Source organism: Cariama cristata, unplaced genomic scaffold (assembly GCF_000690535.1).
Source record: "Cariama cristata isolate BGI_N322 unplaced genomic scaffold, ASM69053v1 scaffold37004, whole genome shotgun sequence".
Lineage (NCBI taxonomy): Eukaryota > Metazoa > Chordata > Aves > Cariamiformes > Cariamidae > Cariama > Cariama cristata.
In genome coordinates, this window is record NW_009611933.1 from 1 (window position 1) to 21,454 (window position 21,454).

The following is a 21,454-nucleotide window of genomic DNA, read 5'->3' on the forward strand; positions in this document are numbered from 1 at the left end:
TGATTCTATGATTCTATGATTTTCTCAGTATTTTAATCCTTCATTTTTATCCTGTAGACATCACTGCACTTCTGTGAATAAGTAAAGGTCTTTCGAAACAATAACAAAACCAGCAGTTGAAATATTACATAGAAATATATTTAACTCTATTTTTGTCTCTCTCTTTTTTTTTTTTTTTTGCTGTAGGCCAGATCATACAGGAAAGAAGATTTGTAGAAGCAATAAATCGTCAAGCGTATCAGTATGAAATGGGTGACTTTCCAATAGAATGGGAAGGTAAATCCTTAATATTTTGGTTTTATTTCAAGATAACTTTGCCACTGAATGTAGATTCAATGTTTTTAATGGAAAACTTGACTCTGTGAATAGGTTGTCTGTTATCTTTCATGTTGGGTAATGCAGGCTTTTGTTTAACTGCATAATCATTTTGAATTCATGAAGTAACCCCTTTACAAATAGGATAAATTATATTTAGGAAATCAGTACTTAATAAAAATGTAAACAAAGCCTGTATGATCATGGCTTTCTCCTATTAAATGTCAAAATATTTGTGTCTCAGGGGGATCTGATAGAATAACCAAAACTAAATGTGTTACTATTCCTAATTATGCCTTCACTGCAGTGTTAATTTGTAGGTTAGTTGAATTATTGGTGGCACAGTGATGGGGCTTTTTTTTTTTTTAAAATGATGGTATTTGTTTTCCTATACTGTTCCTTGCACAGTCTTGTTGGGATTTGGAGAGCCTGTTAGTGATTAACCATTTTTTCCCACTGCTGCTGGTGAAAATCAGTAGCAAGGCCAAGAACAAGGGTCCTGCACATGGGTTGGGGCAATCCCAAACACAAATACAGGCTGGGTGGAGAATGGGTTGAGAGCAGCCCTGAGGAGAAGGACTTAGGGGTGTTGGTGGACGAGAAGCTCAACATGACCCAGCAATGTGTGCTTGCAGCCCAGAAAGCCAACCGTATCCTGGGCTGCATCAAAAGCAGCGTGACCAGCAGGTCAAGGGAGGGGATTCTGCCCCTCTGCTCCACTCGGGGGAGACCCCCCCTGCAGTACTGCCTTCAGCTCTGTGGCCCCCAACACAAGAAGGACAGGGACCTGTTGGAGCGAGTCCAGAGGAGGGCCATGAAGATGATCGGAGGGCTGGAGCACCTCTCCTATGAAGACAGGCTGAGAGAGTTCGGGTTGCTCAGCCTGGAGAAGAGAAGGCTCTGGGCAGACCTTATAGCAGCCTTCCAGTACGTAAAAGGCACCTAGAAGAAAGCTGAGGAGGGACTTTTTACAAGGGCATGTAGTGATAGGACAAGGGACAATGGCTTTAAACTGGAAGAGGGAAGATTTAGATTAAGATATTAAGAAATTCTTCACTGTGAGGGTGGTGAGGCACTGGAAGCTGTGGATGCCCCATCCCTGGAAGTGTTCAAGGCCGGGCTGGATGGAACTTTGAGCAACTGGTCTAGTGGAAGGTGTCTCTGCCCATGGTTGGAACTAGGTGATCTTTAAGATCCCTTCCAGCCAAACCATTCTATGATTCTGTGAAAATTTTGTCTGAAAATTTGGAACATGGAAAGAAATTCAACATGGTTAGAGAAGTACCTTAGGATTTGCTGAGCAGCCCTTTGAGAAAGAGAGAAGGCAGAGAGGGAGTATATGTTGGTCCTTGAGGCTGTAGGAACTCAAGCCAAGTGTGGGGTTAAATGTGGCATAAAATCCAGGACTGTAGTGTAAGTAAAGAACGCCTGAAATAGTAGATGATAGAGTCTATCCATCATTCAACATGCTTTTTGGGGAGAATATCTAGGCGTCTTCCAGAATTTGATAGGTTTAGAGCAAACAAATTTTAAGCAGTATTTAGTTAAACTGCGGAATTCCTTGTCAGTGAGTATTCTGCTTGATGGAAGTTTGCATGAGTTCAAAAAGTGATTAAAAGAATTCTTGGAAGAAAAATCCTTCTCGTACAGACAGTACTGTCGTTTAATTTGTCAGTCAGCTGCAAATTAACGGAGGCTACAATCTGTTTTGAGGAAATATTGCAATATACTTGCTTTACATCATTCTCTTTCCTTTGTGCTCACTGTTCAGCCCTGAGGGATATGATACTTGGCTAAGAGAAAACTTTGGTCCCATTATATCGCTTCATGGAGTCAGTAGAGGAATATTAAGTGTTCCCATCTTGCATTTTACCGTTGCCATTGTACTGATTCCGATGATTTTTATTTTTTTTTTTGGTGATCAACTAAGGCTAGTATTAACAGCTAAAAAGGTGTTTCAGCTTCTCAAAGGTGTTTCAACCCTATTAGCAGCGTTTGCCAACTGTGGTGAAACCACAGGATCAACAGCTTCTGCCTTCTGCTGTTGTAGTACCCACAGCTCGCTGGCAAGTCTTAATCTAGTTGCTCCTGGTTCTTTATCCATCCGGGATAGCCATCTTCTGAAGGAGAGCAGCAGCCTGGTAGGCTTGTCCTTACTAAATCAACTGGTGCTTGAATGGGTGTCTACCTAATCCAGCTTTCTGAAGGTCTACTTCCTCATCCAAAAGTTCTCCAGCCACTGCTGGTCATCTTAGGTCTATGTGACTGTCATGCAATCGCTCTGCACCACAAACACTGAGAAACATATATAAAGCCTCAGGTAACTCTGCTGTTCTGTGAATGAATTCTCATCTAGGACCTTCTGCTGCCTTTGAAGAGTCAAAAAATGCCGTCCAACAGTCTCTACCTGCACTTGGCTGGAATTAACAGGAAATGACATGGACGGTCAGACTGTCTCAGTTGGGTGTGGGCTAATCACTCTTTCACAAAGGGTCTTACGCTGGTTTAACCAACTTGCTATATGAACCTGTTCCTTAGGACTGCTGGAATCAGGGTAGCACTCATAAGCCTGCAGTATCTCTCTCTTCAGAAACCTTAGCAAGAATCCATGTGACCTGACAGTGTGGTGCATGGGAGGGTACAGCTGTTTGGAAGGATGATTTTGGCAAGCACCAGTACAGGGACCTTGGAGTCAAGGGTCAGGTACCCTGCAGTATGGACTTGCCAAAAAAATGCAGCTGCCAAACCTGAGATGCACTTTTGCAAGTCAAGGCAGCTTAGTCAGATTTGTTTTAAAGAAGAAGAGACAATTGACCAGTCCCATTTTTATGAGCTGCATTTACACTTTTAATGCTTAATTTCTTTATCTTTGTAACTGTGTTTTTTTGTCTTTGTGATTTTGACAGCACTGAATAGAAGGAATTCACAGAGAAAAGGAAAATTTACAGTATGCAGATAGGTAACAGTCTTTTCCTTTTAAGTACTGAATTTCTCTTGAAACAGAAAGAGAAGGTACATGCATCTTTTCTTCCTCTGTGCATTCCTTAAGCAGAATGCGTGTGTAGGGCATGTTTCTGACAGATAAAGTACAGGAATTCCACAAGGAAGACTACCTGTATTTTTTTGTCCATTGGCAATTTAAACATTACAGTTTTGTGGAAGTATAACATAATTTTTAAAAGCCAAAACTGGTACTTCTGCTGTGTGTATAGAGGCTGTTCAAAGAACCTTTGTGCCTTTGCTATATATTGGGGATGAAGTAAGGATGCTCTGAGGTTCAGTTCATCACTACTTCTTTTCTGTCCTGTAAAATAAAAAGTTCTCAATGAGTAAGAAATGGGAAAGAAGGGACAGCGCAGAAAAAATTCAAATAATACTATAGATGTCAGTTATCTGAGTGGGAACAGTTTAATAAAAGGTTTTTAGACATGCTTAGCTGAAAGGCTCATTACAGTTCTGTCCCCATTTTTTCCTCTTTATGATTGCTCTAGAAGTTTCCCAGACCCACAAGACCTGTGCTGAACTTTCACTTTGTATCTTCTGTCCAGACTCTTGAAAATTGCCTGATGCGTTCTTTCTGTGGGTGTTCCCTTTATAATTTGTGCTCTCATGGATGCTGATCATTCCAGCAAATAGTCTGAGACTTTGCAGAAGGGTTTCTAAACTACTTGCTGTTTTCTCTGAACAGTAAAAGGTGAATATAAGGTTAGAACGCTGTATAGTATTTCTTACTTCTGTTTTCTGTTTACTCTTTGAAATTCTGTGGATGTTTAGTGTTCTAAATCTTCTATGCTGGGCATATGCATACATCTCCGTGGGCCTTCTCTCCAAATCCTGTGTATGCACTTTGACATCGATGGCTTCTCCGCTTTACGTTTGGCTGGTTTGGCAATAGCAGTCTCCTTGCTTGGCCTTCTCAGGCTTTTCACTTTTAAGGCCTGTGCTGAAGTTTCTGTTGCCGTATTTCCTCTCCTTTTTCTTGGGATGTGCAGAGAGCTGCTTTCACCTGTGCTGTCTTTGTTCTGCCGAGACTCCGTTTTTTCACTTGTGAATAGTCCTTAATGGCCACCTTATTTAAAAGCAGTCATCCCAGCACCCTTTCCCTCTCCTTGTTTCCCGGCATCACACTGTGTGACTAGAAAAGAAACCTCTTGTGACCAAAATGAATAAAAGAACTGTCCCTGTAAATACTTAAGGGCATGAGTTGACTGAGGAGAACTTGCACAAAACCAGGGACAAGGGATTGTTTAAGTAGTGGGAGCAGGTTGTAGTGAAATTTGAACAGGGTCAGAGTTAAATGTTGTTGTATATCTGAGACATTCAGCCTGGACAACTGGTAAACTAAGGGACTGATTTTGGAGCTGTGTTTATCAAGTTATGAACATGTAATAAGGTAACTGAGACCAAGTAGAAAGCTATAAAGCAAGTATATAAACCAATCATCCAGATTACAGATTGATTCTGTGCAAGCTGTTTCTCAGACTCTGGAGAGGATGTTTGTGTATTAGTCCCGAGAGTTAACTGAACACAGGGCCAAGGGTTTACTCCTGAAGGATTTGCCTGGAATTCTTCTCCTGAAGATGTCAGTTTTAAGTGCTTGGCAGGATTAAATTTCCCAAGTTCTCAGACCTGTGAATTTTACAAAATTTCGGAATGTCCATTAAGGCTTTTGTAAAACTAGAACGTGCTCAATATTAAAAGAAAAGAATCATAATCCCTTTTGTTATCCTTAGTGTTAGGTATTTGCACACAGAAAATTAAGTTGATTTTCATTGTAAAAATCTAAAAGTGTGTTTCCTTTTGTACTGTAGTTTGAATTTAGAATATAATCCATATGCAGAATGCAAATATTACCTGTTTTCATTTAGGTAAAACCTCTTATATTTTACTACAAAGTGGGAGTGCATACTTTTGTTTTCCCCAGGCAATATGGATGCACGCAACAGATAACCTTTCTGTAATGTTAGTTCTGAATGTTCACCTACTGTAGAATGTGTAATTTACCTTCTCAGGACATGTCAGTAGCGCTCCTGAGAGGATATCAGTAACTTTACATACCTATAGATATTCATGAGATTGCATGCTTCATGCTGTGTTTTATTGGCCATCTACTCCTAGGCCTTTTTGGGTTTGATTTTGGTTTTTTTTTCCTTTCCTGGTAACATTTAGTGATTAATGAGAGTCTTAATTTGCATGCTCACTTTTACACTCATTACAGTGTGTTATGTGCCAGTAGGAGTCTTAAAGTTCAATGAAAATCTCATGCATACTAATAAGAATGCAAATAAGTGTTGATGAAAGAATATGAGGGTCTCAAGGTAGGAAATGTCCAGCTATCTTGCAAAATTTCTTTTAGACAAAAATGGCATTACAATGAGTACAACGTGCAGGAAGTGCCATCCAGATAAAATTAGAAGCAGCAGCATACTTAGTTTGAAATGGAAGCAATGATTCATTTTGCCAAAGCTTTGGGGGGCAGGGAAGCATGTTTTGGTTGCACTTGGTACATACACGTTACCTTCTCTACTCTGCCAGGTTTAAAACATCTTGGCTGACAATGGTGAAGGCATTTTATTTTGTTAGCGTAGAGAATGGGACTGTTCATGTGGAAATCTTTTCCAGCTGTAACTGTCACTGAACACTTTTTAATTAAGTATGTGCATATGTGCATATGGTGTTCAAATAATGTGTAATAAGGCACCTACCTGCCTTGTTTCCATCCACCAATATTTAACTGTGGTATAAATCTGTTCAGTAATTTAAACCTGCATTGACTAAAAGTGTAATGGAAAGGTGGGAGAGCTTCTCCTTTGCTAAATTGTATACACTGACTATATTATTCAGGCAGAATGCAAGATGTCTTAATTTCAAAATATCATTTACTTGGATTTTGTTAAAATTAGTGCTAACTCAATAGTAAATAAATGGTTATATTTTCGTATACATTCATTCTTCTTTTAATTGTTACTATGAATTTCTCTTATGCCTGACTTATGAGGTGTTGGTGGGTTTTTGTACCTTGTGTTGGATGCTCAAAATACTGTTGATAACTTTAAAAAAATTGAAAGGTTTTTAAAGTTTTCTGTCTTCAAGAGAACGACTTGAAAACTGGTGGAGATTAAATGTATTAGAGTCCTCCCATTCTTCTCAAAGAATGAGGAATGGTCAGGTGAATTAAAAGAAAGATGTGTTGCTTTTGAAAGACTGATAAAACTATTAGACACTGAATTACAATATACAAAAATATACTCAATTCAGATGATGTCTTCTTTGCTTTTAATAGTGTAATGTATCTTGAGCTCTGCTTTACATAGAATGTTTCAGACGTGGATTTGCACAGAGGGAATATTATATTAAAGCTAACTAACTTCATCTTATGCCTATAAAGAGATTTTAGTAAATTTTGTTACCGTATTTCTCCCTCAGCTACGTAGCAGTGAAGGAATCTTTCATTAAATAATGATTTTCTAATGCCGCTCATTAGAGATGTTAAAATCAATTTACCTGTAGTAATTTGGAAAATGGTATCCAATCGTTGTGTCACCAAGTTTTATTTATGATTAAACTGAAAAATATTTGTAGTCCTCATATTTATTAGAAATAAGGAAGGTTGATAGCTCCTATAAAACCATGAATTCAAATGCTTGTTATAGCTGGAAAGAAAAATAGCACAATGATACAACTGTGCGTTATTTATATTTTTGAAAAGATACAGTCTGATAATGGAATATTTTATGTGAGAAATCTTCCTAAATTAAGGATTGTTTTGTTGCTTTTGAGTGTTGGTACTAATTGAGATCTGTTAATGAATGAAAATGTGTTGTGTAATGCGCCTTGCTGCACAGCTTCTGTTCACAGCACATGTGTCATTGTCATACCCTTCACTGTTCTGTCTGTGGCTTGTTAAAATGAGTCAGATAATTAAATGATAAAATCTTTTAATAGAACTATTCCATTCATCTGAAAATCATTAATCACATAACTACCTAAAAGTCCCATCTGTTATTGAAAGAAAATCTATTGTAATGGTTGTATTTCAGCAGTAGTTTCTAACTGCAGCTTAATTTTTGTAGGATTTCAAATTTTAAGAATTTTTTCTTTAAGAATCACTAATTGTAATCAGTTGAAGTCAAAATGCAGCTGGTCTTTTAAGAAAATACTGGCAATTTAAAAAAAAATAACAATTTTTAGATGCTGAGAACTGTGGGATTGAAAACAGTGATGCTCTACTTCCATGTGACAGAAGCAAGACATGGCAAGGTAGAAGATGATACCTTGTTGAGAGTAATCGCTTAAATTTTGAAGGTTTAAAACTTATTTTTTTACAAAACTTTTAAACTACTGCTTTTCATTTTTTCTCCAGCTGTATCTTTTACTGGTTCTTGTCGTATATATATACTTCACTATACCTGATATCTCTACCACTTTCTTGCTTTTCTGGATGATGTTGGAACTGTTGCTAAGCACGGAAAAAGATGACTTCTCTCAGGAGGAAAGGCTTATGTACAATGATTTTCTCTAATAGCATCATTGGTCCTTTTACAAAGAGAATCTGCAAGGCTGCCAGCTGAGAAGTGCCAGTCTCAGTCATGCCAGTTTAGTCTCTGATCTTGCCAGATTTTGCATTTGGAAATCCTCATAAAATTTAAGTGTTTGAAAGTGCTACAGGTACATGTAAAATGTTTTCTAGTTCTATAGATTTAAGAGAAAGTAATGTAGTTCTATTTTGGATTATTTTAATGGGCTGTATTTCTTTCCACTAACATAAAACTTTTGCAGAAGGGGTGATGTTGACTGTTCAGTGCTCGGTCGCTTCTCCACAATGGCAAATTTGGGTCTAATCTTTGTTAGGACCAAAAGACCTCTGAGAAGAGCTGGCAGGGACTGCTTTTAGGAAAAGATGTTTGAGAATGGTATTTAAAAGAACACATCTTCAGAAAGTGTCATCTGATGGACAAGAACCAGAAGGAATACCTTGCTTTGTATCATTACAGGTATTTTACCATTAACCTTGAGTTACGGCTCTTGGCCTTGCCATAATGGCTAAATTCCAAGCTATGTAATGCCATTTTGCCTCCCTTAATTCACCCTATGCGAAATTGCATTTTCAATAGTGAGGTGACATTATGACTCTGTGCGGCTTTGAGTGTTTTGGACTTGCTGTCTGACTCATTCTATCCTTCCCCTCAAAATACAGCATGGATGGTATTAGAAAATTAAAATTTGGCATAGTTGCTTCTTAAAGCATTTCTGACATTTTATAGACAGCTACAGGTCAGACCAGGAATTTGACTGGGTGATAATGAAATGTCATTTTTGCTCTAATTTTCAAGCACAGTAACAAAAGTCTTAATTGTCCAAACAAGCATACAAAAGAACATTTGCCATGTCTCAGCACTTGGAACTGACTTTCCTTATGTTTGTCCTTCTGTTCATTACTGGCCACTTGCATTCTGCTACTTGTTTATTTGAAAAACATGAATAGAAAAGACAAAGTTCTACAAAATGCACAACCCAGTACCTACCAATGGTGTGGATTGAAAATGCATGAAAAAATGCTACAGTGGTGATACTTTTAAAGAGTGATGGATGTTGCCTTGTCCACAGTCAGGTAATTTGTTTGTCTAAATAATGCCTGTAATAGGTAGAGCTATCTCCTAATAATTCATTGACTGAATGAAGCAAGACCCAACGGAGTGCCCGTTCTCTGTCTGCAGTGGGATCCCTTTGGATTGCTACCTCCAGTCAGTACCACACTAACCGTCAGTGTTTGCAGTGGGAGCGGGTGTAAGTCTAATGATTTTGGTTCATCATGGAGAACCTGAGCCACAGGACAATTGTCAATGCCACTGCTTTCATTCCTCTGCTGTCTTTTCTAGCATGAACTGACTGCGATGGAGGGAGCTTTCCCTCCATTACAGTACCTCCCCCTCAATGCAGTGGGTAATCCCAGACAGCCATAGGACGTGCTGTAGTCAGGGCTGTGCAGCCCTTGGCCGGGGTTGGAGCTGTATCTTGCATCTCTGTAAAGGATTTCTAGTTGGCACTAACATAAATAGGTTTTCATCTTTAACAATGCCTGAGGCATATACAGGAATCCCTTTTCTCCAGAGTGGTCTATGGCTTTTTATACTTTTCAGCAGTCGTCTTGTCATTTTCTCAGAGTGAAGCTTATCTCTGTATAGCAAGCTGAACAACAGACCTGGGCTGTGAGCCCTGCTTTTTACGCTCTGTTTTGGCAGCCAGGGTGGGATGTAAACTCTGCCCAAGCTCTCCTCCCCGAGGTGATTCCCCTCCCCTTCTGTGAAGACTGAGAGTATTGACACGGGAAATAACATCTTGAGTCTTTGTGTCTTGGGAAATTATATGCTTGCCAGGTTGTGGCAAATTCTATTGTAATTATTATATAAACATTTGCTTTGTTACAAATTCATCATAATTTTGAGTTTCAATATCGTCTGTGATCTTTGAAATAATCCATTTGATTTTTATTTCTTTTGCAGCATGGATAAGAAAAAAAAGAAAGGATCCACCCACCATTGAGGTGAGAGAGAGATGAAGTGTCTTTAAATTTTCAATTATTGTAATTAAACCACAATAGTAAATTTATAGTGGAATCCTCTGTCCAGTAATTTGTCACTTTTGGGAGCGAATTTAGTATGTTGCTTGCCTAATTGATGAAATTGTACATAGACTAGCTGTCTAACACTTAGGAAAAACAAATGGAAATATAAACTCCAGTGTTCTTTAGTTGTTACTTTTACCTACGTGAATTCTTTAAGATGATCTACGTAGGTTCTTTACAATGATCATGGCCATTCAAGGGGTTCTTTAATTAACTGAATTCTAAAATTACTGCTGTGAATTTTTAAAATAGATCCTCTATGTATTAATGCAAGGTTTTTTTCATGGTAGTTGACGTTAAAATGCAGGTTTCAAATCCAGTTGCCAGTGGATTCATCAGTACAGGAAAACAAATTGCACTAACATTTTACAATGCTAATGAGATGGGGGAGTTGCAGCCATGACTTTTTCCATAAGTGGTTTCTAATGGAATGAAGCAGGGAAATATCCCACAGTCTTTCACGCTGATGAGTTTGTAAAGAGTGGAAGGACTTTGAGTTTGTAAAGAGTGGAAGGACTTTGACTGTTGATTTGTGTATACAGAAGCACGCACATACACTGTGCCCTGGATTTGTATTACAAGTTGCTAAGCACCAGCTAGGAATGAGTGAGTAGATGGGGCACAGTTTACTACCGAAGAATCAAACTGACACCCACAGAGCCAGATACTTGACTTGCATCAGTAGGAATAACTGTGTCGAATTCAGTGAAGCAATGTTGGTATCCTCTAGCCAAAGATTTGGTCACTGAGATCTTCTGGAATATATTAGTCTGTGAAAAGTTGTCCTTCCTGCCTGTGTGTTAAGATGACCTGGGGAAGCTTGTCCGCTGATGTTTACAAGCCACGACTTATTGAAATGAGCTCCCATGCAAATCACAGCTTTTCAACTAATTCTCTCTGCCTCTGTTTCAACCTTCCCACTGAGGTTGTAGAAATAATAAGGGCTATAATACAGCCATGAACGGAAGAAGTTTAAGTTAAATTTATCCCCCAAGCATTTTAGGAATCAAAGCGAATTAACACACTTTTCTTTGCATTAACAATTGCAGAAGTGTTAAGTGGGTTTTTTGTTGTGTTGGGTTTTTTTTCACCCCTCCCTCCTCATCATAGTTACTTTTGCAGAAGTGATGCTACAGCAGTTATTCTGTCTAAGCTTGGACTGATCTCCTTTTAAGTAGCTCTGGCTCATACTGACTGTATACATACAACTTCTATTGTTGAAATTACCACCTCATGTGATACTTGAAGATGGGGGTTGTTGCATGTCTTTTGTCCTGTCATTTCCATGAGCCAGACTGCCATGATAATTGTGCTAAGATAAACCTGCTCCAGAGAATGTGGGCAGCCTTGGGTGTGGAATTGGTGCAATAAAGATCCTCCTGACGCTGAAGGTGTTGGTTCTCTTTCAAAATAGGGAGCAAGGAATCTCCACAGGTGAGAGAACTGTGGATCAACAGTGTTGTAAATATTTTACCTTCCAGAGAAAGCAATTTATGGAGAATGAAAGATTATTGGGAGTAATGGTGCATTCAGAGTTACAGGGCTGCTTATACCTTCAGTTTCATGAGGGAATAGATCTGAAAAATAATTTAGCAGCTAGGTGCTTTTAATGCACAGCTTGCAGGGCTGTGCATTGACCTTATCATAGCAGAGGTGATATACCAGGACTTTGAAAAGTAGCTATCTTTTCTTTCAAGTAATCTCTAAATTGTTTTTTCCTCTATAAGAAAAGGTAGTTCAACTATATGTATGTTAAAAATCCTCTCTAATATTTGGAAAATAATGCTGTAGTCACACTTTTAAATATGTGCTAGTGCAGCTTAATTTTTTTTTCTTGCATGAGTATAGGGTGATATGTGTGATCTGCTTTTCTCCTGATTTGAAACTTTTATACCACAATATCATTATAAATGTAATTATACTAGTGAAGTACATATAGAATACTATTCAGTCCCTATTGGTAGGACTGATTGGCTTTGGTGGTTTAGGTACATAAACTTTACTGGCTGCTATTCTGTATTATATTTCCTTTTTGACAGTAATGCTGTTACAGTAAACTGCTGTTTGACAGCTATGGAATGAGGGAATGTTTGTGACCATATTTCATGTTGAAACCCCGTATAACAAATCTCCTTATTCTTTCACATACTTCTCGTGAGACTATTTCTGAAAAAGGATGCAAAGCCCACAAATTTTGTGGTTTTGTTTTAATGACATTTTACACAAAACAGCATTACAGTTCCTAAAACATAAGATTCTGGAGCTGTGCCTATGTTCTTACCTTTGTGGTCTGTAATACCACTTTCTTGGGGGTGGTTTTCCTTTTTTTTCCTGTCCTTTGCCCATCATCTTTTTTTTTTTTCTTTCTAATGTCAAATGACATATGTTAAACTTTATTGAAATTTCTGTTCCCTTTCTCTGCTCTGTTTGCCTACCATCCCCCGTTAGTATTTTATGTTTACACTTTTTTATGTTTGTCAAACTTGTCTTTTATTCAGCTCTCAGCTATGGATGGTAGAGGTTGCCAAACTGCTCAGGCTATCAGGTCTCATGATCAGCTCTGTAACCAAATTTAATTGAAAATATTGCAGAGATATGGCTTCACAAATCAGCTAGATAGCACTGATGATCACATTTTGAAAACCAATGGTTTGGTGAATACTGCAGGCCAACAAAATGTCATTCATAATCATCATGACGTGTCAATCACTTAAGTGAGAATGAATGCGAGTTGTCCTTCCTTACACTGGCCAAGGTGGCTAGGTCATGACACCAGCTAAGTCTGTTGACAATGTTCCTAAGACCTGGTAAGGTTTTGAGTTCAGGCCATTCTTTCTTCCACAAGCACCTAACTGATCTTTTTTTGTTTCCATTATAAAGCTTTAATTTTCTCACAGAAGAAATTGCTTTACGTCTCTCTTTCATTGGATTCTGTTGTTTTTGTTTGTTTTTTTTTTTATGGAAGAATACTCCAATGACTTCACAGGACAAGTTGTTAAGTGTTTCACATACTTGGCAGTTTCTTTCCTCCCTGCACCCGCACTGCTTTTTCCCCATTTTTGGAGGAAGCCACTTAGACTTCTGTGATCTGGGCTAGTCATAACCCAAGAATACTGTTTATGGCCTTGGTTATTTCTAATCTGACCAGTAAGATAAGGCGTGCTAGTGGTTGGAAGCCTTGGGTTTTAAAAGCCAGCTTCTGGGATAGTGGATACAGTTGGTTGCCTTTTGATTTATTACAGTTTGAAATATGCCGAGTCCCAACTCAGTTATGATGAGGGTGATAACTTTGCAAATGAATGCAGATCAAGTTTTTTTTTTATCTTGCACTTAAACGTATTCTGTTCCTATGGTAATCAGGGAGTCTGTCTTGATAGAGAATTTTGCATCACATCTGCACCCAGTGTAAGCATGCATGTATGTATACACATACGTATACACATACTGCTTTATAACAGGTGAGAATCTGAGCTTGGTTATGTATATTTTTGCATTACTATGGCATTCTGTCATCTATCCCTTTATATATATTGTGTATGGTCATATATGGTTAGCTGAAGAAGATTTATCATTACCTTTATTCCTGTGCAGCTGTAAATTATATTTTAACCAATTTAACAAGTGATGAATAATTAAGTAGACTATTACATTTCTTTATTATTTACATAGGAAAGTAGGTGTATGTAGCATGTTTTGGGGAAAATAGGAAATGTGTCCTTGTCCAGAGAGCTTATAGTTTTAAATTAATGAAAATGTTTCAAAGGCTACAAATATTAAAATATTTTTAATCAAATGTTATTTTATGGAAGCAGATTTAGCAATTTATCACTTTACATGCAAATTAGTTTACCTGCTAAGCATTAATGTTGTTGGAATTTATTAACGAAAGTTGTCTTGGCATATAGCAGTTATCTTGCAGGACTGATGTTCCATCCATGCAAATCGTTTTATTAAGAGATTATTCCCTTCCATTCTTCGAGCCATAGTCCACTTTCAGTATGGCTCTTAACGAGGTTGTAAGGTAAATGTAAACATGCTGTCTTGCATAAACTCCTACCTCCCAGTTTTCCTTCTGACTACAGACTTCATTCCTGTTTTAAAACATCGCATCTTTCTGTTTTGGGTTTTTCACATCTTGGTTGCAAAGGAAAGAAAAAAATGCTCTTGGGAGGCAGGGGTAAAGTCTTTCTCTTCAGGGGCTTTTTTGGGTCTTACTTTGCTATTCCATCACCAAAGCGGAACTCCCCAAATTTAAAAGATGTTAAACAATGTAACACTTACAGGACCACTGTGAGTGTGTCTCACTCCTTTTATGCACCTTCATGAACTCCAAGCAAAGTTCTGCTGATAAGAACTTCTCAAGACTTCTCAGCAGTTTGTCAATAGCTAACTTTGTATGGCATTCATAAGCTTTGCTGCGTTCTACCTCTCCTGTTTTCATTCTGGGTCACACTCCCTTTAAAAAAAAAAAATGCTGTGTTTAAAATTTGAGATAGCATTATCTAAATATATTAAAAATACTAATGAAAGAAATTGTTATTTTCTATTGGTGCAGCTCCTAATTGATGTACTGGCTGGATGCATAAGATACTTGTAAACTTTGATTATGGTGCCTGTTTCAATAAAATATCTACCTCTCTTGTCTGACTCTTATCTTTATACAGTCAGTGCATATGTTACACACAGCCAGGTTTTCCCCCACATAGGTGGTGGGAGTCATATCAACATTGGTTTAGGTGTCTTGTATCTAAGACACATTGAGTCTTCAGATTCTAAACCTGGAAGGAAGGAAGAGGCATATTTTTTAAGGATGCAGCAAACCTTAAAAATATCAGTGATATAGTGAGGTTTTAAGCCTTTCTGTGCCTAAATTCTATTGGGTTTCTTCAGTATTTCTGATTTCAGAGGGCATAAGATTTGTAGAGCTTTTAAAGAATCCTATTGTCTGTAACAGGAGGTACCTGAATGTATTTGGAAACCTAACCCTTATTATTTCCTGTGACAGACTGTAGCCATGCACTACTTCTGACAATGTACTGAGTTTTTCAAGAGTATCTGAGTAACTTGGCATTGTTTATGGCCTTATCTGTAGAATGGAGATAGAAATAAAGTTACAGGCTATCTGGAGTGCCAGAAAATGCATATGGAAAAACCAGAGAAGGTTCCATGGCAATGCCTGGAGAAACTGGTATGGAGAGAAATGTGGTTTATCTGTGAACCTGCCAATGTGATACCCTGCAATTGCTAAATGTGTACCTGTAGTAATGCTACTCTATGAACACAAATCTTTGTACTAGAAGTCACTTCATAGTTAAGCGGGATGCTCCTTCCCCTGTATAGTGCACACAAGACTGCATAGCTACAAGTATTCTTACTTTGGTTTGAAACTTCGCTGTTGCTTTGTATGCATGTGTATGTATGTTAATATTTCATGGGAAGTAAAGTAGAATTGCACGTTCCTTTAATTAGTGTTAAGAGCCTGAAAATAGTTTGAAATAGAAAACCACAGCAAATGACTGCTTTTCTCATCCATTATGTACTTGTTACACAGTAATAAAACTTGGTAGCTTCTGAATTGTACAGTTGGATAGGAGGTGAAATGTTAAAAAAAAGAAACTTTTTGTGACAGTTCCTGTCTTCTTTCAAACTATTTCTAGCATTTCCATAATTACCTGTTTTGACAAACTCCTTGTCAAGGGAGGAAAAATATACTTCCGTGAGTTGTAATAAGCATAAGGTTTCAATGATTTTTACCCCAGTAATTACATTGAAATTACATTCTGTTTGGTTGCTACAATGCATACCCACTTTTCCCATTTATTTGATCATAAGTATTATTTATTTGAGCGATGGTATGATCAAAACTGGCTCCAGTCATGGAGATTAATTTACACAGAATTCAAGTTCCTTTAACCAGAATGAGATACAGTTTAGAAAAATTCTTTGTTTGACACTATTGGGATTGCACATTATAGTTTTGCTTCTGTCTTCTTTCAGATGCTTCAGTTGAGAAGTTCTAAAATGAGAACTCCAAGAACTTCTTGCATACAGAATAGGGCTTAGTAAATGAGTATTTTACTCCTGAAGCCACAAAAAGCTGCTGAATATGATTTACAGTTCTGGGAAATGCTATTAAAAAAACACAGGGATAAACAGCTCTCTGAGCAAAATGTTTTCCACCGTTGTTATCCAGGATCACAACCAGGACTGAAAATTTGGGACGTGTTCAAATTACTTGACTTGCATGAAATAGCATTTTACATAGTAAATTGTGCATGATTCCAGAGAGGATTGTTACTCAGTGTGAAAGGGCAGTAAAATTTGACAATATAAAGAGCTGAGCTACAGAGGCCAAAATAGAAGGGACTGGTCAGAGAAGTCACTCAAAAAAAAATTGAGATCTTGAAGAAGCCGTCATATTTTAGAGTTTTTCCCTGTTTTTCACTTAACTTTCTCCTCAGGTTTGAAACATAGCTGCTTGTCAGCCTCCACAGAGAGTATCAAGGCACCAATTTGTCCCATTACTTCCAGTTTGCCTGTGCTGCAGATCCCAAGGCTGTAGTGGAGAGAGCTGCTGCCGCTGTGCCACTCCTCTCCGTGTGGCAGGGTATGCGTGGAGCCTTGGCTCTGTCTGCTAATTCACTGTCAGCACAGCTGAACGGGGGTGGAGGGAGAAGAAGCGTGTACCAGGAAAAGGGCTGGTACAGATTACATCATATGTAGAGTAAGGGGAAAGCAAGGACCAAACTGGGACTGAGTCACAGCTACAGTTCCTTGTTTGCTTTGTGGGCATCAAGGCTATGCATTGCCCTTTATTCAGGGCAGAGTGCAGTGGTGCCAGGCTAGTTTGTGATTTTTGCTGCTTCTACACAGTTTCATCTGTGATCTTGAACGTATATGTAGTTCTGTACAAAAATCTTTGCAGTATTTCAAAAATAAATCAGGCACAAATCCCTACTGACTCCATGTGTTGCTGACACACTTTACATTCCAGTGTCTGTGCCTTTTCTCTTCCTCTTGCCTCTCATTACATGTTCTTGCCAAATACCTGTGTGCTATGCTGTGGTGCCCTAGAGATTATGTCAGCTCATGCCAGAGGTTCTGTAGCTCAGAAGTAACAATATAGTAATTTAGCAATATTTAGCATTGCTTCTCTGTTTGTTTGATTTATACAAAAAATGCTGTGAGTTAGAATTAGTGTTTAACTGATTTAGCTTGGTAGTAAATGTAGTATTAGCACTGCATTTAAAACTAAATATTGGGCTGTCATGAAAGCCTGTAGTTGTACATATATTTGTAATCAATATATTGGTTTAACACTTACACATTAATTGTGGAGTGCTTTAAACCTTAATTGCAATTTTTGTGCTGTTACTCATTGATTCCAAAGAATTAGTGCACCTCTCACTTACAGGATTAGGAACTCAAAATGCACAGCCTTCATCTAGAATGAACTGTAACAAATGATCCTAAGGAGTTACCTTTCCCTTGCAGTAGAATGAGAGTCAGATTCCCATTTCAAAAACCTGTGGTACCATTAGAGGTCCGTTCCTGTATCTGCTCATGTTTAAGGGGTTGTTGCAGGATGCAAGCAAAAGTAACTGTGCTAAAAGAGCAGCTATGTTAGTTTAGTAATTTGTTTGGATAATTTCTCTGATCTTTGTTCAAAGGTTAAAAAAGCTGCTCTGTAACGCCTAGACAATGAGAGATATCATAAATTGTGATGTATCCAACAAAGATCATTCAGATCAGTTTACTTTTGAGTTGTGCAGGGTGTATCCTTCTAAAAATCACACTGAGTGCACAGAACACAGTCCATATTTTAGAATTGCAAGTGGTCAGAGATTTGCTCGAAACTGAACCTGAATAAGGCAAATCTTACATTGATTTGACTAATGTTGATTGTCGATTGACCAAAGATATTTAGCATGTTATGTTCTTTACAGAATTAGCAGTCACTTCACTCAGTGTTTGATTTAAGTATTTTGGCAAAGCCAGATACGCCTTTCTAATTCAGACTGCTCCTTTGTTTTTGTCATGCACTGGCACAGCCCTTCATTTACCGCATTATTTCTCATTCCTAACCTGGCACTGCTGAGCTCATGCTCAGTTGCTGACTTAACAAGACCCGCCCTGGATCAGAACATTCAGTGCTTCTCAGTGATGAGGTCCTCTCTCTGCCTCCTACTCTTGAAATATGATGTAATATCCAGTTATTTTGTCTTGCCTATTTAACTTGTCAAACTGGAAAATGGAGTTTAGTTAACCAGGTTGATACTATAAAAATAGATTATTTGGCTTAACTTCTAGCACTTTGCTGGGCTTTTAGTTAATTTGTCAATGGAGAAAAAATTCTGACATGTTAAATTGTCTTATAACAATCAACTTTTTAATACTGTTCCAAACCGGATTTTCTTTTCCTTTCTGTTTGTCGTTTTTTAAATTGTTTTGCTGATTTGTATATATGAATTTTTAACAGGCAGAGTTCAAAGTTCAAGTTCATTCATGATTAAACATAAAATCTTCAAACTAGACACCAAAATGCAAGTATTCTATGAATATGTAGTGTCTGTACAGTTCAAACAAAGAACATTAATCTGTCCAGATGTTTCTTAGTTCTGGTGTCAAATAATAGTTAGCTAACCCTATTCAAATCAAGAGAAATCGTGAGTATTTCAACATATATAATTAAGATAACTTAGGAAGTTGGAATAGTTTCTAAGACAACTTAAGCTATTTATTTTTAATTTAATCAGAATACAAACCCATCTGAAATTAAATGTACCATCTTACTCAAAATTAATAATACATAAAACCCTGGTATTTCTGGGTTTGGGTATAGTGTCTTTAGAAAATCATCTGGAAAGAACAAAGCCAGAACAAGTACCAGTCTGTTAAAATAACCTTTAAACAATCCCTTTTGGACACTGTTACCTTGGTACTGTATGTCTAGCCACCTGCATCCATAGAGCTACTTGTTCACAAGTTTGGGTTGTCCTTTGCCTCAGGAGGTTGAAAATGCTCCCTGAGAGGCAAGAGGTGTTACAGCTGATGGCTGGCTTGAGGATTGAGAGGGAAACAGTAAGGAAGTAAGAGGAAGGGGAGGGGGAGTTCCTCAAATTGTGGGGTTCAGGAGGTGCTGCAGGATAGAAAGAGTTAAGTACAGACTTTTGCCTGTGGAGAAGATTAGCAAAAAGTGTTCAGTAAAGGCTAGTCATTACTGAGCAAGACCCCAGCTGAAGGAGTAAGCTGGACTAGAGAAACTTTTTTTGTACTTACGACATTTTCCTTCCAGGAGGAACTGATTTTATTTGTTCTGTAAGGCTACTAGGTTATTCAGAAAAAGGGAAGTGGTGACAATAAGAGATCCTTTAAGAGTGAAAGAACAATCTGTCTTCCAGTACAGCCTGGTAGGGATTGAAAATCCTTTGACCAGAGACAAACTTCTAGTTTTTTCTCCTTTGATGGAGTAGAATAGAGTTTCCAAGCAGCAGAGGATGCTTGGTGATACATCTCAGCTGCCAGAGTTAAGTGAGAGTTTTAAACAAAAATACAGAAAAGGAAGTGGCATGAAATACAGCGTGATCTCTTTTGCAGCAATGCACTTGGAAGACAGCAACATGTCTTGGGCTGCGTTGCTGCCATGAGCAGGCCATCTTTCATTCTTTGTTCATGCAGCTGTTACCACTACTAAGATGGTAGAATATGCAGAAGTCATCAGTTTTTGGATGAAAAGCAGCTGCCTCAAACTTCACGTAGGGGTGCTTTGACATTTCCTTAAAAATCATGTTAGGTTCTTAGAAAACCTTAGAGATCACTTTCTTAAACCCTGCCTTTCTAAGGAGGGAAGGTATGCAGCTCCAGTCAATAGAAGTATTAAAAACCTTGCAAAGCTTACACTAATAACCAAAGCTGGACAAGTAGTTACCTACAGTGAGTAAAATTTCTTCTTTTACATTCCACCTGAAAGTAAACTGGGGAGATGTAGTTGGACCTAGTTCTCGCCACATCGTGTTTATCTTGTTCCAAATGCTAGGAGCTGATGCATTTCAAGGTGAACATCTACATGTAAAGATTTAAACTAGTATAAAACACAGTTGAGTCACCATCCCTGTGACATGGGGAATCAAACCCTACAACTCGCGGAGAATTATAAAGCAGGCATGTTTATTTCGGCGCCGGGTGCAAGAGGGATCGCTCCTCCAAACTTGCACACTGAGTAAAATGAAGATAGATATTATATACCATGAGACATTTGCATATTCATAGTACACTACATATTCATTGTTATTCACACTTAGGATTGGTTATAAGTTTCTCTCTTCTAATGTAAATTAGTACGCATCCTCAGTAAGCACTAATGAAGCCTCTGTATTTACGCATGCTCGCCAAGCGGGGTTTTGCCCTCTTTCGGGGGAGCCATTTGAGTTGGAGTTCATGATCTCCCACTACTGCAATTACCTCTGTCCGACTTTCAGCTACTTTATTGTTGATGTCTGTGGGTTGTAATGTTTTATCAGCTTGGCTCCCTTCATGTCTAGAACTCCCTCTCTTGGAGGCCTGTCTCCAGATTCTTGCCTACTGTCTTAGATAACAATGTCCCTTCTTCTATCATTTGTTCTTTTTCTTGATGCTTCCTAACCTTGAGATGCCAGGCTAAAAAATGTGCCTGCTCTTCTGTTAATTTAGCTGAATTATTTAATCTTTGGTGTCACCTGGAGGCATTTAAAAGACGTGTAGACGTGGTGCTTAGGCACATGGTTTAGAGGTGGCCCATGCTAGGTTTATGGTTGGACTTAATGATCTTAAAGGTCCTTTCCAACCTAAACAATTCCATCATTCTAAAACATGGCTGGATGTCTTCAGGCATTTTTTAGTTTTGCAGCATAATCTCAATCCTTAGATTTGTCTTTTAATAAAACAGATTAAGGGCATTTCTGATACTCTTTAGATGCCATGTGCCTCCTGAGAACTGCAAGTTCAAAGGGCTTACATATTTTGCTTTATATAAAGAGTGTTGGAAGAACAAGCTAACCCTTAGAAAACTGCAGTTACCTGGTAGAAACTGCGTTCTCTGTGTTGGGTAGAATGATTTTGTATTTCCCTTAAAGATCAGAGCACATCACATATTCATGTTCTTGTATTTAAGTAGAAAACTTAAATGTTGTGTTTTGAGGGGCAGTTCATCATGAAGCTAGCCATTTTATAAAATATTGCAATTCATCTTGGAGGAGGAGAAGATAAATGTTCTGAACTTGCCAAGGTAATTAAAAAATTAAAAAAAAAAAAAAAAAACAAACCCGACTTTTAACTCTCAGTCATTGTTTACAGTATATCAAACAGTAAAGGATTTGGTAGCAACGGAGCCTCAAAATGAAAAAGTAGCAATGTGCAGGCGAGTTGGAAGAGCCTGTGGTGCCATGCAGATTTACAGACTACTTGTCATGGGTGGAAGAGGCCAGCAGATGTTGGCTTCTCTACCACTGTTCAGCCGGGGATAGGGAGACGGGTAGA

At 38.1% G+C, this 21,454-nt stretch overlaps 1 protein-coding gene across 1 annotated transcript in view; it reads left to right on the forward strand.

Moving 5' to 3' along the window:
• Positions 1-186: 186 nt before the first annotated feature.
• Positions 187-21,454, forward strand: part of NDUFAF2 (NADH dehydrogenase (ubiquinone) complex I, assembly factor 2) — a gene marked incomplete at its 5' end in the record, with an annotated part of 25,020 nt that continues 3,752 nt past the window's right edge. The window contains 2 exons of the mRNA XM_009698419.1: positions 187-276; positions 9,819-9,859. Of these exons, the coding sequence (XP_009696721.1) occupies positions 187-276; positions 9,819-9,859 (131 nt within the window). The remainder of the gene's footprint in view (positions 277-9,818; positions 9,860-21,454) is intronic.